Source organism: Telopea speciosissima, chromosome 7 (genome assembly GCF_018873765.1).
Source record: "Telopea speciosissima isolate NSW1024214 ecotype Mountain lineage chromosome 7, Tspe_v1, whole genome shotgun sequence".
NCBI classification, from domain to species: Eukaryota; Viridiplantae; Streptophyta; class Magnoliopsida; order Proteales; family Proteaceae; genus Telopea; species Telopea speciosissima.
The window spans coordinates 18678968-18694754 of record NC_057922.1 but is presented as its reverse complement, the minus strand read 5'-3'; the positions used below and the strand labels follow the sequence as shown (position 1 = coordinate 18694754).

Sequence of the window (15787 nt, the reverse complement as noted above, 5' to 3'; positions counted from 1 at the left end):
TGTTTGGAGATCTATACCCTAGGTTTGGATACCTCTAGTATGTTGATGATTCCATTTTAAAGGGCTACTATAGAGGACTTTGAACATTTCTTCCAGCATACAATGGCATAGCCAACTTTTGTGATACAGTCGGAGGATAACTTGATTTGGCAGCAGCAGCAACATTCTGATCATTTTGATCCTCCCCGGAACTCAATGTGGTACTAGGAGTCTAGGATTTTAGGATGGGCATAGGGGTGACTTGTCGCTTGTATTGTTGAATCCGATATATTTGACTCTTTGTAACAAACAATGTTTGATGTATGATTTATGGAATGGTTTATAATTTGATGTCATTCCTAATGCATATATAAGTAGTTTAACTTAAATTATGTGTTCTAGTCCTAACATTGTGTGAAATAGGCCATATTGGAGAATGAATATAGCGTACACTACCAACCTTGGGTCCGAAGTCAAAGTACCTTGGTACTAAATCTCGTTTCGTTTCGGTGTTTCGGTCTAACCGAAATTTCTGAGATACCGAAATTTCGTCGAAATATGGTATTTTCCTGTGGGTGTAAAATGCCAAAAATGGCCGAGATTACCGAAATTTCTGAAACGAGATGACCGAAATTTCTATGAAATTTCCGAAATATTCAAAATATTGCATTTTTTCATATCGGACTTGCGTTTCGTTTCGGACAGGTCAAGATACTCGAAATATTCGATATCTCGACCAAAATTTCGCGAGTTTTAGTACTATGAGTCAAACTACTATTTTGGGTGTGATTTTTTAAAATCTAAAGGTTCCACTATGTTGAAAGGGCCTAAAAAAGGGTTTCCTATTGTTGAGATTGGCTACGTTACCCACTAGGGATAACCTAGTCCTAGTTGACTTTTATTACTTATTTTGTTTATGTTTTAATTGTTTTATTCCTGTTCCCCCCCCCCCCTACGATTTCTACTTGAGATTCCTAGTTATAGTGGGAATTCCTAGTAGGAATAGGATTGGGGGGAATTCATATCTTACTGTAATTTGATTTTGTTATAAATAAGAGGCTGGGGTGATCGATCAGATCATCTAAGCATTAATTCCCAAGGCTGTTAACAGGGTATCAGAGCAGGATATGATCTAAGAACAGCTTTCTCGATTTCTAGTTCTCTCCTTCTCAGTTTTCTCTGTCTTTTTTTCTTTCATTCGATCCCATCTTCCCTCCCCTTCTTCTACTCGATCTTCTTCATTTTTTTTGGTTTCTTCTTCTGAATTAGGGCAGATCTAATAAGGTGATCTGTTGTTTAGATGCTGCCCTAATTAATCACCTCATCCCTTGATGCTTTAAGAAGCTTTTTGGATCGATAGCTGCTGCACCTTCCTCTGCGATTTTGTTTGGAGTTCTCCCCACCTGCAGATCAGTCTCCTCTATCAATTTGACACTGGTTTGATTATTGGGATCCATTCCTGCAGTTTCAATTGGACAGCTGCTATCACAGAAGCTACTTCATCAACAATCAGTACCATCGATGCAGATTTTTTCTCAGCCTTTGAAGACCTTATATCTGCAGATTTTTCTCAGCCTTTGAAGACCTTATATCTGCAGATTTTTTTTTCAGCACTTGAAGACCCCTAAAACCAGATCGATTACCTTTCTTAGGGGTTTTTTCTTAAACCCTGCTTCTCGATTTTGGTTTAAGGGCAGTTAGTTGCTGTATTCCAACTTTTGTTTTTTGTTACCACAGGGCAGATCTGATTTTTCTGCCTGGCTGAATCATGGGTGACTCAGAGATGACTACTGCTACTTCTGGAGGAGATCAAACAAGGTCTGATTTTCTTCCCTATGCTGCAGCCATTAAGCTTGATGGTACCAACTACTTAATTTGGGCCAGATCATTATCCCTGACAGTGGCTGGTAGGGGACTCACTGACCATCTTACTAGCACCACCAAACAGCCTACTGAAGAAGGTGCTGCTCGTACTAAATGGGCTGCCAATGATGCAATGGTAATGTCCTTTGTTCTGAACTCTATGACCACTGACCTCTCTAGTCAGTATCTTCTCCTTGACACGGCTACACAAATATGGACAGCTATCAAGAGCACTTATGGTCGTTCAGGTAATGGTGCTCAGGTATATGAAATCAAGAAGACACTCCAAACCACTACTCAGAAGGAGATGTCTGTCACCAAATACTATGCTGCCCTCAAGTGTTTATGGCAGCAATTGGATCACTATACTCGGTTTCAGCCTACTACTACTGTTGATATTACTGCCTACCACACCTATGTAGACCAATTCCGTGTCTATGATTTCCTAGCTGGCCTCAATGATGACTATGACCCTATTTGGGTGCAAGTTCTTGGACGGGTTCCTTTCCCCACTCTAGAGGAGACCTTTTCTTATGTTCACAGTGAAGAAACACGAAGGGCTGCCATGATGATTACTCCTAAAGTTGAGCGATCAGCCTTACAGACTGCTGGCCCCACTCCTGTTGCGTCTTCTGACAGTATTGCTGCTTCTACTACTACTACCAAAGAGCCTGTTAAGTGTGAGCATTGTCACAAACCATATCACACTAAGGCTCAATGCTGGAAATTACACGGGAAGTCAGCTGATTTTGAGGCCAAACGTGGTCATGCTAAGTCTAAAAACAGAGCCAATCATACTGAAAGTGTAGCTCCAACTCCCACTGCTGTCATTGGTTTCTCCCAGGAAGAACTTCAAGCTCTGCGTCGTATGTTGAACACATCAACCGCCTCTACTACGTCTGCTGCCAATTCAGGTTCCTTCTTTGCCCGTACAGGTATTTCTTTTGCTGGTCATTGTGCATCAGTAGTATCCACTCCATGGATCATAGACTCCGGAGCTACTGATCACATGACAGGTTCTTCTAGCCTTTTTAATACATATTCTCCTGCCTCTGGTAAGGACAAAGTTAAAATTGTTGATGGGTCCCTCTCCTCCATCTCAAGAAAAGGATCCATTGGTTGTTCTCCTTCCCTTACACTGTCATCTGTGTTGCATATTCCCAAATTTACAACTAACCTTCTTTCCATTAGCAGTATCACTAAATCCCTGAATTGTAAAGTGACCTTTTTTCCCACTCACTGTGTCTTTCAGGAACTGGACTCGGGGAAGACGATTGGATTGGGTAAAGTGTATGGTGGATTGTACCTACTTGATGGCGATCCTAAACATACTCAGACTTTACCTTCGGCATCTTTCTCCTCTGACTTACATAAATGGCACTCTAGACTAGGCCATCCCCCCTTAGGTACTTTATCAAATTTATTTCCAGCATTAGTTAAAGACTGTAATAAGGAAGAATTTTTTTTTGTGAGCCTTGTGTCTTGGCTAAACAGACAAGTTCAACTTATCCTATTTCTAATAAAAGATCCTCTTCCTTATTTCATATAGTTCATACTAATGTGTGGGGGCCTAGTAGGAAAGCTTCCCTGACTGGCCATCGGTGGTATGTCACTTTCATTGACTGCTATTCTAAGTTCACTTGGGTATACCTTATGCACACAAAAAGTGAAGTATTTTTATGTTTTCAGCACTTTCATCAAATGATTAAGACCCAATTCAATGCCCCTCTTCAAATTTTGAGGAGTGACAATGGGAAAAAGTATAGGGAAGGTCAGTTCCAAAAATACCTTGCTGCACATGGAATCCTCCATCAGACCAGCTGTGTCGACACTCCAGCCCAAAATGGTGTGGCTGAGAGAAAAAACCGCCACCTCTTGGAGGTGGCTAGAGCCCTTATGTTTGCTCGCAATGTCCCTTCCCTTTATTGGGGGGATGCTGTCCTTACTGCGGCCTATTTAATTAATAGGCTGCCCAGTCGGGTTCTTCTTTCAAAAGCCCCTATTAAGCTATTACTTGGCTCTTTTCCTTTGTAGTCCCACCTAAGGTGTTTGGCTGCATTTGTTATGCCAAGGATACAAGGTCCCCTGGTAAACTTGACCCATGTAGCCTCCGCTGCATTTTCTTGGGATACTCTGCTACCCAAAAGGGGTACAAATGTTACTACCCTCCATCCCGCCGGACTTTTGTCAGCATGGATGTTGTCTTTCATGAAAATGTTCCATATTATGTGTCCCCACCTCTTCAGGGGGAGAGTGTTAGTGAAGATGTGTTGACTATTGACTCTCCACCTCCACTTCAGTCTGTTTACCATGAATCTGAACCAGTTCGGCCTGCCCCTAGTACTTCCCCTAAGTCAGGGGGAGAGGTTCCTATATAGGGGGAGACCATTTCTATTCAGGGGGAGCAAGCTACCCCAGTCCAAACTCCTATCCAGAGGACTATTAGTGAATTTCAGAGGAGGATTGATGCCAGTAATTTGAAGACCTATGCAAGGAAACATAAGCAGGTTCAATCAACTGTTGCTCCAGTACCCATCCAATTGCCGAATCCGGATCCAAAACCTGCCTCTCCACCTGGTAATGTTCCTGATTTACCTATTGCTCTTCGCAAAGGTGTCAGAACTTGCACTCAGCATCCCATATCTCATGTCGTTTCTTAAGATTCCCTTTCCCCATCCTTTTTTGCATTTGTTTCCTCTCTTTCTTCTGTTCGTATTCCTAACAATTGGCAGGAAGCTTTATCAGACGGAAAGTGGAAGACAGCTATGATGGAAGAAATGGAAGCCTTGAAAAAAAATAACACATGGGAGCTTGTGGTTCTTCCACCTGGGAAGAAAACCGTTGGATGTAAATGGGTGTTTGTGATGAAACAGAAGGTGGATGGCACTGTGGATAGGTATAAGGCACGACTCGTGGCCAAAGGGTTCACTCAGACATACGGCATTGATTACCAGGAAACTTTTGCACTGGTTGCCAAGTTAAATACTGTTCGTGTGTTATTATCTTGTGCAGTCAACCTTGGATGGGATTTGCAACAGCTAGATGTAAAAAATGCCTTCCTAAATGGAACACTGGATGAGGAGGTGTATATGGACATTCCACCAGGGTTCTCTTGTGACAGAAATCGAGGAAAAGCATGTAGACTGAAGCGTGCACTTTATGGGCTGAAGCAGTCACCTCGAGCATGGTTTGGGCGGTTCCACAAGGCCATGATTTCTGTGGGCTATAAACAGAGTAATACTGATCACACACTCTTTATAAAGAGGGTTGGTGAAAAACTCACTGTTCTTATAGTCTACGTTGATGATATAGTGGTTACTGACAATGATGGTGATGAGATCAGACGGTTGAAGACCTTCCTTGGACAAGAATTTGAAATTAAGGATCTAGGGAAACTACGATACTTTCTTGGGATTGAAGTAGCCAAATCTTCTAAAGGCATTTTTCTCTCCCAGAGGAAGTATGTCCTAGACTTATTGACTGAGACCGGGTTGCTAGGCTGTCATCCTTCAAATACCCCTATGGACCCTATTGTTCGACTCAAGGAGAAGAGGGTAAGCCTGTTGATAAAGGTCGGTACCAAAGACTTGTAGGGAAGCTGATTTATCTTTCACACACTCGTCCTGACATTGTTGTCGCCGTGAGTACTGTGAGCCAGTTTATGCATGATCCCTACTCTTCTCATATGGAGGTTGTTTTTCGTATCTTGCACTATTTGAAGTCAGCTCCTGGAAAAGGAATTCTTTTGTCTACGCATGGTCATCTACGGATAGAAGCATACACTGATGCTGATTGGGCTGGTTCTTCAGATCGCAAGTCTATTTCTGAGTATTGCTCCTTTGTAGGTGGAAATCTTGTCACGTGGCGTAGTAAGAAGCAAAATGTTGTTGCTCGTTCTAGTGCCGAAGCTGAGTTTCCAGCTATGGCACAGGGTATTTGTGAGTTACTCTGGCTTAAAGGGCTGCTTCAAGATCTTGGTGTTCCTATTCGTCTTCCTATGATGTTGTACTGTGACAACAAGGCTACAATCAGCATAGCACACAACCCAGTACAGCATGATCGTACCAAGCATGTTGAGGTGGATAGGCATTTCATCAAAGAGAAGTTAGAGGCAGGGCTGATTTGCATTCCCTTTGTGACGTCTACTGATCAACTTGCAGATATCTTCACTAAGGGATTGTCTGGGAAGCTGTTTCATCCCAATCTAGTCAAGTTGGGCATGATCGACATCTTTGCTCCAACTTGAGGGGGAGTGTTGAGATTGGCTACGTTACCCACTAGGGGTAACCTAGTCCTAGTTGGCTTTAAGTACTTATTTTGTTTATGTTTTAATTGTTTTATTCCTGTTTCCTCCCCCCCCCCCATACGATTTCTATTTGGGATTCCTAGTTATAGTGGGAATTCCTAGTAGGAATAGGATTGGGGGGAATTCATATCTTGCTGTAATTTGATTTTGTTATAAATAAGAGGCTGGGTGATCGATCAGATCATCTAAGCATTAATTCCCAAGGCTGTTAACACCTACAAGTTTCAAGACCGAATTTGACCATTTGGCCCTTGAAACCCACAATCAAAACTTGCTGGAGAAAGTGTCCAGGTTTCAACCGAAGTTTCGGTCTAAATATTTCAGTTTCGAGCTGGTCAAAACTTGGAACTATGCACCATATTTTCCTAATAATATTCTAAAACTGAAAAATAGCTTACTAGATGGGGACATCATGCCGCACCACTACCAGAGGTGCAGGAGACTGCCACGGAGCCAGTTACTATGGTTCGATGATGCTTTCAAAGGCTACAGGCTAGCGCGGGGCTGTTTAGACTTCTAAGGTTATTTTGGTCTTTTTATCTTAGTACTTGTTGTTTAGACTTCTAGGGTTATTTTGGTCTTTTTATCTTAGTACTTATGTTAAATAAGTGAAGGGAGTTTTACTATTTTTTTATTTATTTATTTCTGCAGTTTTTGTTTCAGCCTTGTAACTTAAGTAAGGGTATTTGGGTAACTCCTTTTGTTTTTAACTAGGGTAAGGGTAGTTTAAGGATATGCATGTTTTAGTTTTCTATTTAGGTTTGTATTCAGCCACTTTTGAGATCGATGAATGAATGAAGACTGAAAGAGACTTGCGACAAGAGCAGTCCCCTCCCCTTCTTGGATTTTCTCCCCTCTCTCAAGTTAATTCTCAATCACTCTCTCTCTCCCCCTCTTATCTCTTCCTCTTTCTTTCTCTTTCCTTTCCCCTCGGCTCCCCTTTTCTCTTCTTTCATTTTTCCCCTGCTGTCGTGGTCCCCATTTCCCCCTGCTGTCGTGAGACCATTACCCCCCCCCCCCCCCGCTGTTGTCGTGAGACCATTCCCCCCCGGCTGCTGTCGTGAGATCATTCCCCTCCCCCTGCTGCTGTCGTGGCCCTCTTTCCCCCCTTCCCCTTGCTGTCGAGATTCCTTTTCCCCTCCCTGTCCTTGTAACCGAAGCACCCCAGCCCCATTAAAAATTATTCCCTCCATTCCCCTCCTCCTCTACCAGCCAAAACCCTTTGTCTCCCCTTCCTAAACCAGTCCCTAACCACCCCAACTCCATTTCCAGATTTTACCTCGAAATCCTAACCCCCAAGCGAACCCCTACAACCCATCCTTTCTTTAAATCTAGAAACAGAATTTTATTTTGATCATGTTTGCATGCCCACTAATTTCAGACCTGAAACAGTATTTATTCTACACTAGTTGTGCTGTTTTGGTATTGCATATATTTCTAATGCTTATTATTAATGGCTTATTATCTTATATGGACTGTCATGCATTCCTACTGAATCCTTGAATGTAATGCCATGAACCTACTTACCTAGCCTTGTGGAACTAACCATATAGGTTGCTAGAATTGATTCCAAAGACCTATGATGTTTATTTATTTGATTTCTATTGATAATTGCCCTTAGTAAATTCTGTTTTTTATGTCTGATGTGAATGTGGCGTTGTGCGAATTCCAGCCCTTGCATTAAGTCCCCACTAGGGTGTTAGACCTGTAATCCTGTCCTATTGTGGGATTCCTTAATTTCTAGGGTTTGTCCTGCACCACTAGACTTCTAACTGCTATAAACAGCTAAGCTTTCTTGCAGCCCAAGACTAGTAAAAAAATATAATATTTTAAATTTTTTGAACTTTTGATCGATAGCTAAGCAAGAACCCCCACGACCTGCCTTAAACACTAATTTTAAAATAAGAAAAAATACAAAATTCCCACCCACCCCCCAACTTTAATTAAAGGGCAATCCAGCCCTGGCATACAAGATTTGAACATATACTAATCAAAGCTAATCCCAGCCACACGATCTACATCATGGATTGCCTCTATGGTACCCTCTTGTTTAAGGCACAAAGAGCACATCCCACTCCAGACATCACTCCACACACACACACACACCGGCACCAAAGACTAGAATATACAGCTGCTAGAAAACAACATCAGCTCTTCAAGTGGGAATACTGAAATGGGCTCTGTCAATACTGATATAGACAGGGTGTACTGGCCAATATGATACACAATCCTCGAAACCCCAATCTCATTTACCTGTTTTTTCTCTCACCACACCATAATAGAACCCGACAACCATGGTATTTTGACCGAATGAATTCCAAAAGAATATGCATGCTCATTCCATATGTCATGGACATGGTTATATTCAACTGAAGCACAATAATTACAACCAGAAATACATTTTCAAATTGCTTAAAAAATATCTTGCGGCACATACATATTTAACAAATTCGCGGATAAATGACCTTTTACAAATAAATCACGAATAATATTGAGAATAAAAGATTTGGACATTAAGTTCAGAATATTAAAAATTAATGTAAGTAAAAAATAATCCTCAGCCACTCAAACTCTGGCATAGATCTGTACTCTGCTACCATACCTGGGAGTGAGTCCCTTAGGGAGAGGATCCAAAGTAACCCCTAAATCTGGTGGTTACAACTGAGACAGATAATCCAAAGCAACGGCTAAATTTGGTGGTCACAATTTGGGACGGCTCGCCTTTCGCCAGGCTGAGCCGAGAGAGAGATCCTAAGAAGCTTCCATAATCCTATCATATAAGGGGAGTACACAACCCACCAAATCAGCATCAGCGCCAATGGAGTGTCAGTCTCGGATCCATGAATGATAAACCCTAACTTCATTTTTTCTCAAATCTTGGAATCCTCAAATCCTTAATTTGGTTCAGCTGTTGTGCAGCCTTCTTGCCTATTAGGCTATTACCTCCGGCAAGTCTGCATGAGTTGGCAAGAAGAATGCAATTAGACCTTCAAACCACAGTTTTTGAAGCATCCATGGGGTCAGTTATCTTTTCTTAGTCACCTTCTGTCTTCCATCACCAATTATATTCACCATCCTCCCTTCCCTCCTCAAATTTTCCATCGCCTCTCCCCTAGCCAATGGTTGAACCATTATGCTGCTGCTTTCACCAGGAGTGTGCTCCTCTGCTCTTCCTTTTCGCACTCTGCCATTGTCGTTTAGGTGTCAGGAATCAGGACAGTACGAGTTACGAACATCATTATCTCCCTTCCTTTCTGCTATTAAGTGTTTTTTTTAGGGGGGGGAAGTGGTCATTTCAGTTAATTTCTCTCCTCTCTTGGATGGTATTAAGTGGGCTGATGGTTATGATTTGGAATTCGCAGTAGTGCAAATTGCAAGTATGATGATTGTGAATGATGTTCTTGACGGATTATATAGATATTTTTTTTATGGATAATATAGATACTTACACTAGTTCTGAATGATGATTTTTATGGATGATATAGATAAACTTTTATTATATATATTATACTGTGATATATGAAATAGATTTCATTCTAATTTTATTTCAATCTATCGCTACTATGTATGCACATATGTAAAAAGAATATGAAAAATGAACATTCAACTTTTTTGCTTAAATTTTTTGTAGGTAAACATATAATTTCCAAATTAATTTGAATCCAAATTTTATTTTAGTTCTGATATTTTTTACCAAAACCTTAAATTAACAAAACAAATTATTCCGAATTACGCCTTTCGAACAATTCCAAAGTCCGAATTTATTAACTATGGTCACAAACCCAACAGTAAGACAGGAAGAGTTGATGATACTGGATGCAAAGAGACAAGGAATCAGCTGCCACAAACTCTTCAAATGGCAACAAAAGGCTAAAGAAAAGAGTTTCTTAAGAAAGCCCACATGACCCATCAGCAGGTCGAAGTTGAACAGACCACATCCATGTGAAAAGCAGCTTTAAGGGATTAGCTCAAATACTGGGATTCCCAACTCCATTTCATGATGATTTCCCCTTACACCTGTATAATTGAGTATTTTCAGTATTTTGGCCAAATTGTAAATTTTTCCTGATGCAAACCTTGACAATTATTATATTTGGGTTCGCCGTCCTCCAGTTTCAGGAGGTAAAAGAAAAAGGGGATACCCAGTGTAAAAAAACTCCCGCTACTGCGGGGTCTGGGGAGGGTGTACGCAGCCTTACCCTTGCTTCACGGAGAGGCAGTTTCCCAACTCGAACCCGCGACCACTAGGTCGCAATGGAGCAACCTTACTGTTGTGCCGAGGCCCACCCTCTATTTTAAGCAGTAAATAATCTTGTTTTAGAGGTTTGCATCCAAGTCAAAATCTATCCCTATAACTCCTCATTAGACCTTTATTACAAGGGATCAAAACTTTGCAGTAATCTTTATTTCGGGGTCATTAGTGAAGTTATTTGCCCACCTAGTTAACAAACCTAAAATCTGATGAATCCTAAATGATTTGGGATATTTATGGGTACAAAACCCAAAAAAAAAAAGAGAAAAAGAAGGCTGCTTGGTCGCGCTCCCTATGCCCAGACACATGGGTGGCAAAATGACCACCCCACCCCCCATATTGGATGCTTGAGCATGCGCTCCCATTGGTCCCCGCACTGGTGCAGGGGCCACGCAACCCAGTAGCGTTCTCTCTCCAAAAAAAATAATGGTATGATATGAGTTTGTGACAAGGACTTTTAGGGGATTCATCTAATCAGAGCAGCTAAGATAGATTTAGCCATGGAGTACCAATTCAAAGGACTAGTGTACTTTCTGCTCATATATGAAGTATGAAGAAATTTGGTTTTGCTTCTGCTCTAAGTGTACTATAAAAATCTTGTGAAGGTTTGATTCTCTCCCCTAAATGTGACTCCTTAAACCTTTAAGTTGATGCTAGTGGACTCTCTTTATTTTTCCATTTTATTATTTTCTTTGCTCATAGGCCCAACTACAATCACAACCATTTAAAAATGCAAAATTGTACAGCCATAGATCTCCAAAAGCCAATGATTATCCCAACTACTTGGGCCCATAAGTTCTATCCACCCTCACCTGCAAAAATCCCCAATTTTCACCACCCTGTAAGCCCTATACCATCAATGGTTCCACCATACTTATTCATTCTGCAACATAAACAATTCAAATTTATTTCAAAGTCCTTTAACCCTCTCCTAAAACCTCCAAAAAACCAAGCCCAGCCCTAATTCATACAATTTTCCAGATTCAAGCCCAAATGTAGGGGGTAACCCATGGCTGTCTACATCAAACAACCTTCTTGTACACTGTTCCAAGGATCAAACATAGCCTGAAAGCTAGTCACCAATATTCTCTGGATGACAAAGGTCCACGTATTCACTCCATTCCTGATCTATTTTTTAATCAGCAAGAAGAAAAGTGTCCAGGTTCAGGATATGTAAATAAATGGTCCTCCTTTCATCGTTAAACCACATGTCATCACAACAAATTTCTTTGTGGTCCACAATTATACAATCTGATGGTAAGCCAACCGTCAGAAGCCCAATGCATATTATTAGTCACAGCTGATAAAAAGGCGACCCAGTGCACGAGGCTACTACCACTGCGGGGTCTGGGGAGGGTCATAATGTACGCAGCCTTACCCCTGCTTTCGCAAAGAGACTGTTTCCAGACTCGAACCTGTGACCACTTGGTCACAATGGAGCAACCTTACTGTTACACCAAGGCCCGTCCTCTATTAGCCACAGCTGATGATGCAAAAAAAAAAAAAAATGGTGCATATCATAAACCAAGAATGTGACAGAGGAGTGCTGCCATATATGGCACCAACTTTTTAATCAGATCAGTCTTCAATGCGAAGACCCAATCACGTGTGGTTCTTTTCCCCCATTTAATGAGAAATTATACAAAGGAATCAGAACCTACAATTTGCACACTTCTACTCAACTCTACTCAGCCCTATCCCAACTAAATGGGATCGACAATTTGCACACTTCAGACGCATAAAGTTCTTGTTCATGGATCCCAACAACATTGTAATGCATGCATATAATTACAATAAATAAAACTACTTAAGACAAAAGATTACCTGGCAAAGGAAGCTCTCAAGGGTACCCAGCTTTCCCATGGCCATAGCCATCTGTCCCATATAGTTCGCCACATTTCCAGATGACCCAGAGGGGCCAAGAGATCCACTTGCCAATGTCTCAGCTAGGGATTGCTGCAATGCTTCCATCCCTTGAGAAAGGGCATCCTCAGCCTGCTGGGATGACTCTTGCAAATTGCAGATGCCAACCAATTGTTGCTCAGTTAAAGGCTCCAATTGATTAACAAGAAGCTGCAATGGCACCAGTTTGGTTCATCAAGGAGAACACATTTAAGAGATAATGCTCAAAGGAAATTCAAATTTCAAACTAAGAAAGAATCATATTAAGAAAATCGCAATCCCAGATATAAGGAGCTGATGCTAAAGTAATTGCCCCAAAGGATAATAAACTGGCACGATGGCAGCCTAAGTTTCAGCCTAACTTTCAGGAAGTATCGATATGTTTCTTTTATTACTGAAGCAGAAACCCAAGAACCAAAATTTTTGTCTTAAAGATGGTTTTGAGGAGAGGAGATCCACATATTCACTTCCTTCAGTTGTTGATGATGAAACAGCCATTTCTGTTCCTTCACTATGAAATTCTCACATGATCACTCCCCAGCCCACAACACACCACCTCAACCTAATCACCCGCACAAATACCACCTAGAAAAGGCTTCAAACTCCAAACAAGAGAACAAACACAACTTCTGGAAATGTGCAGCCCCAAGAGAACAGAACAAATGATTCTAATCTTACATTTACTAGCAGCACGTCTGTTCTTGTCCAATAGACAGAAACTAGCCCAAAATATCAAAATACTCCTCACCTTCAGCAGTTCGGATGAGCGGAAACCACCAATCCAGAGAAAACACCTCTCTGCAGGCGTCTTCCACATTCCTGACAGCATGTGAAAAACATCGGCCTTTGCGGCAGTGCCCTTATGTCTGAAAATATCATCATAGTGTGCCATTATGCCATCTACAATGACACGGAGTTCATTGTCACTTGCATGGGAGTTAACAGCTGCTCTCAGCTCATTGATTTGCCTGTTTTGTTCTTCTAGCCACCGTGCATACTCTATGTCAAATGCCAAGGCCCCTGTAAGAGAATCCAATCAATGACATGTCTTTTCAATTCTAAGTTACCCAAAAACAAAAATGATCTCTTTCATGGTTAAATGATATCAAGAAAATTCCAAGCACCAACAACTGCAAGAAAAGGCCACTCATATAGTCATAGAACCAAAATAACAAATATTTGCCGTATGTGGAATGCATGCATAAATAACTGCACCGTTGCCAGTATCTTTTCACATAAAGAGTAAGGGCCTGTTTCTATGAGTTTTTTTTATTTGCTTTCTTATTTCCAGTTTTGGGAAGGAAGAAACATATAAAACGTCTTACAGACATCCTAGAAGACAAAGAAGGATCTAGAAATCAATAGTTTAATACTATCATGTATTGAAAACTTGCAACTCTTCTGATTTTTCCTTTTTAAGGCTCCACTTGTTTCAACAGAAAAATATTTCATGGAAAATCAACCCTTAACTGTGAACTTATTTTCTATTTCTTCGCCACTTGTCTTTTAGCTTTTTCTTTTCTTCCTCTTTTTTTTTGGTGGGAGGGGGGGGGGGGAGAGGGGTGACAGTAAATTCATAGTGGCCATCTTGTGAAATATTGCCTTACCAGAGTTCTAAAAGAAGGGAAGAGGATATATAGATAAAGAAAGGGGGGGAAGCATGGAATATTCAGAAGGAATATAAAGTCTGGCTGTGATACAATAGGAGTTCAGAGCTGTGACCATTACCTACAGTGCAGTCATGACGAAGTCTAAGAGCTTAGGGTGTGCAGAGTTTATGGCATCTTACTGATTTTGCAATCAGCTGAATTTTGTAGAATGCATATAACAATTGTATTGTTCAAAGGAATTCTTGGTCGGAAATATAAGCAAGTTGCAGCCAAAGTATCAGTATCAGTCGGTGTATCAGGATGGAGATTTTAAGAGACGTCTCAGAGACATTATCAGAGAGACAATACGAGACGCAAGATACTCTTGAAAACGATTAAGAAACGCATGGATATGCTTTGGATACATGCAAAATATTGTTTGAAGGAAAATACACCTCAAATAAGCAATAATTAGGTCTGACCATAGGACGTTAGGTATGTTAATAGTGTGTATAAGGGTACTTTGGGTACTGGATTATTATCTTGTAATGTGTTTCTTATTTTTTACCTTTTACCTCCCTAGACTACCTTATGTTAGCATGGGGATATGTATGTAATTTCTCATATCTCAAGTTAGTGAATCAATATAGGGGAGAGAAAATTGATTTTCTCCCCAAGCTATTGCACACATCTCTTTCTCCCCTTCTCTCTTTTTCTCTTCACTTCTTACTTTCTTTTCCCTTCTCATGAATCGATCCTTCAGCTACTTCCAATTTTGTATCAGAGCAGGCTGCTTGCACATCCATTACACCTCTCTTTGGAACCCTAGAAGAGTAGAGGGTTCCAACAGAAGCTATACCATGTAAGAAAACACACTTAAAAGACCTAATGGAGTTCTCTCATCAACTAGAGGACCTAATGGAAGAAAAGTGGAGGTTGTGAAGGCCGATTGAAGAACAACTGAACAAGGGAGGCTACATACAGTTACCGCCAGCCTCTCCTTCGAGTTTCTCTTTCTCTCTCATCGAGCATCCTTTAAGAGTGGGGCTGGGCTTGCTAGAATCGTCTAGGGGTTAGGTTTCAACCCCCCATGGTCTCGGTTTCCAAAAGGAATGAGCTGTTGAAGCACAACTCATTCTCTCATGGACTGACAGGTACCCCCAGATTTGAGTTTTTGTACTTTATTTTGTTCAAAATGCTTTGTGTGGTGATTTCGGTTGCTGTTGGTTGGTGAGTTACATCATTTTGGACTAGTGTTGTCAATCGTCATGGGATGAAGCTACATAGCAAAAGGTGTATGTGAGTTGATTGTCTTCAAGTTTTTATGATTTGCCTTCTTGCTGGAATTTTTTTAAGTACTGGGAAGCAGAATTTGGGTAATGTGTGCTCCCCATTTGGTTTGAATATCAAACCGACTTTCTAAGTTCGTTCATATAACATGTCGGAGGTCAGTGGACCTATGGAGTTTCGGCTGGTGATTCAAGTGGTACCAAACCCAGTCTGATTGCCATTAAGAACCCCAACACTCAGATATCCATTGTGAAGTTGGACAAAACCAACTATTTGGATTAGGCTCACTCAGTGAAGTTGTCTCCGCGATGTTTGGGGAAGCTAGACTGCTAGAGTACATTACTGGTACCATTAAGGTTCCTAATTCAAGTGATCCAATGTATCTGAAATGGGAGACCGAGAACTCAACCATTGTGACTTGGTTGACTGTCTCCATGAAACCTGAGACTGGTAGGAACTTTATGAAAAAGGATGCTGCCAAGGATATTTGGGATAGCGTCTCTAAGACGTTTGACCGAGTGGGCGACACGGCTAAGGTCTACCAACACCTCCAGAAGGTCATCACAATGAAGCAAGTTGACAAGACTATTTCTGAATATTATCTCA

At 41.1% G+C, this 15787-nt stretch overlaps 1 protein-coding gene across 2 annotated transcripts in view; it reads right to left on the bottom strand.

Annotated features, from left to right (window-relative positions):
• LOC122669461 (transcription factor TGA2.2-like) overlaps positions 1-15787 on the bottom strand; it is a 34748-nt gene that overhangs the window by 8115 nt on the left and 10846 nt on the right. For both annotated transcript variants that reach the window (XM_043866230.1, XM_043866229.1), the window contains exons 10-11: positions 13051-13322; positions 12225-12473 (exon numbers count right to left, since the gene is read on the bottom strand). In XM_043866230.1, the coding sequence (XP_043722165.1) occupies positions 12225-12473; positions 13051-13322 (521 nt within the window). The remainder of the gene's footprint in view (positions 1-12224; positions 12474-13050; positions 13323-15787) is intronic.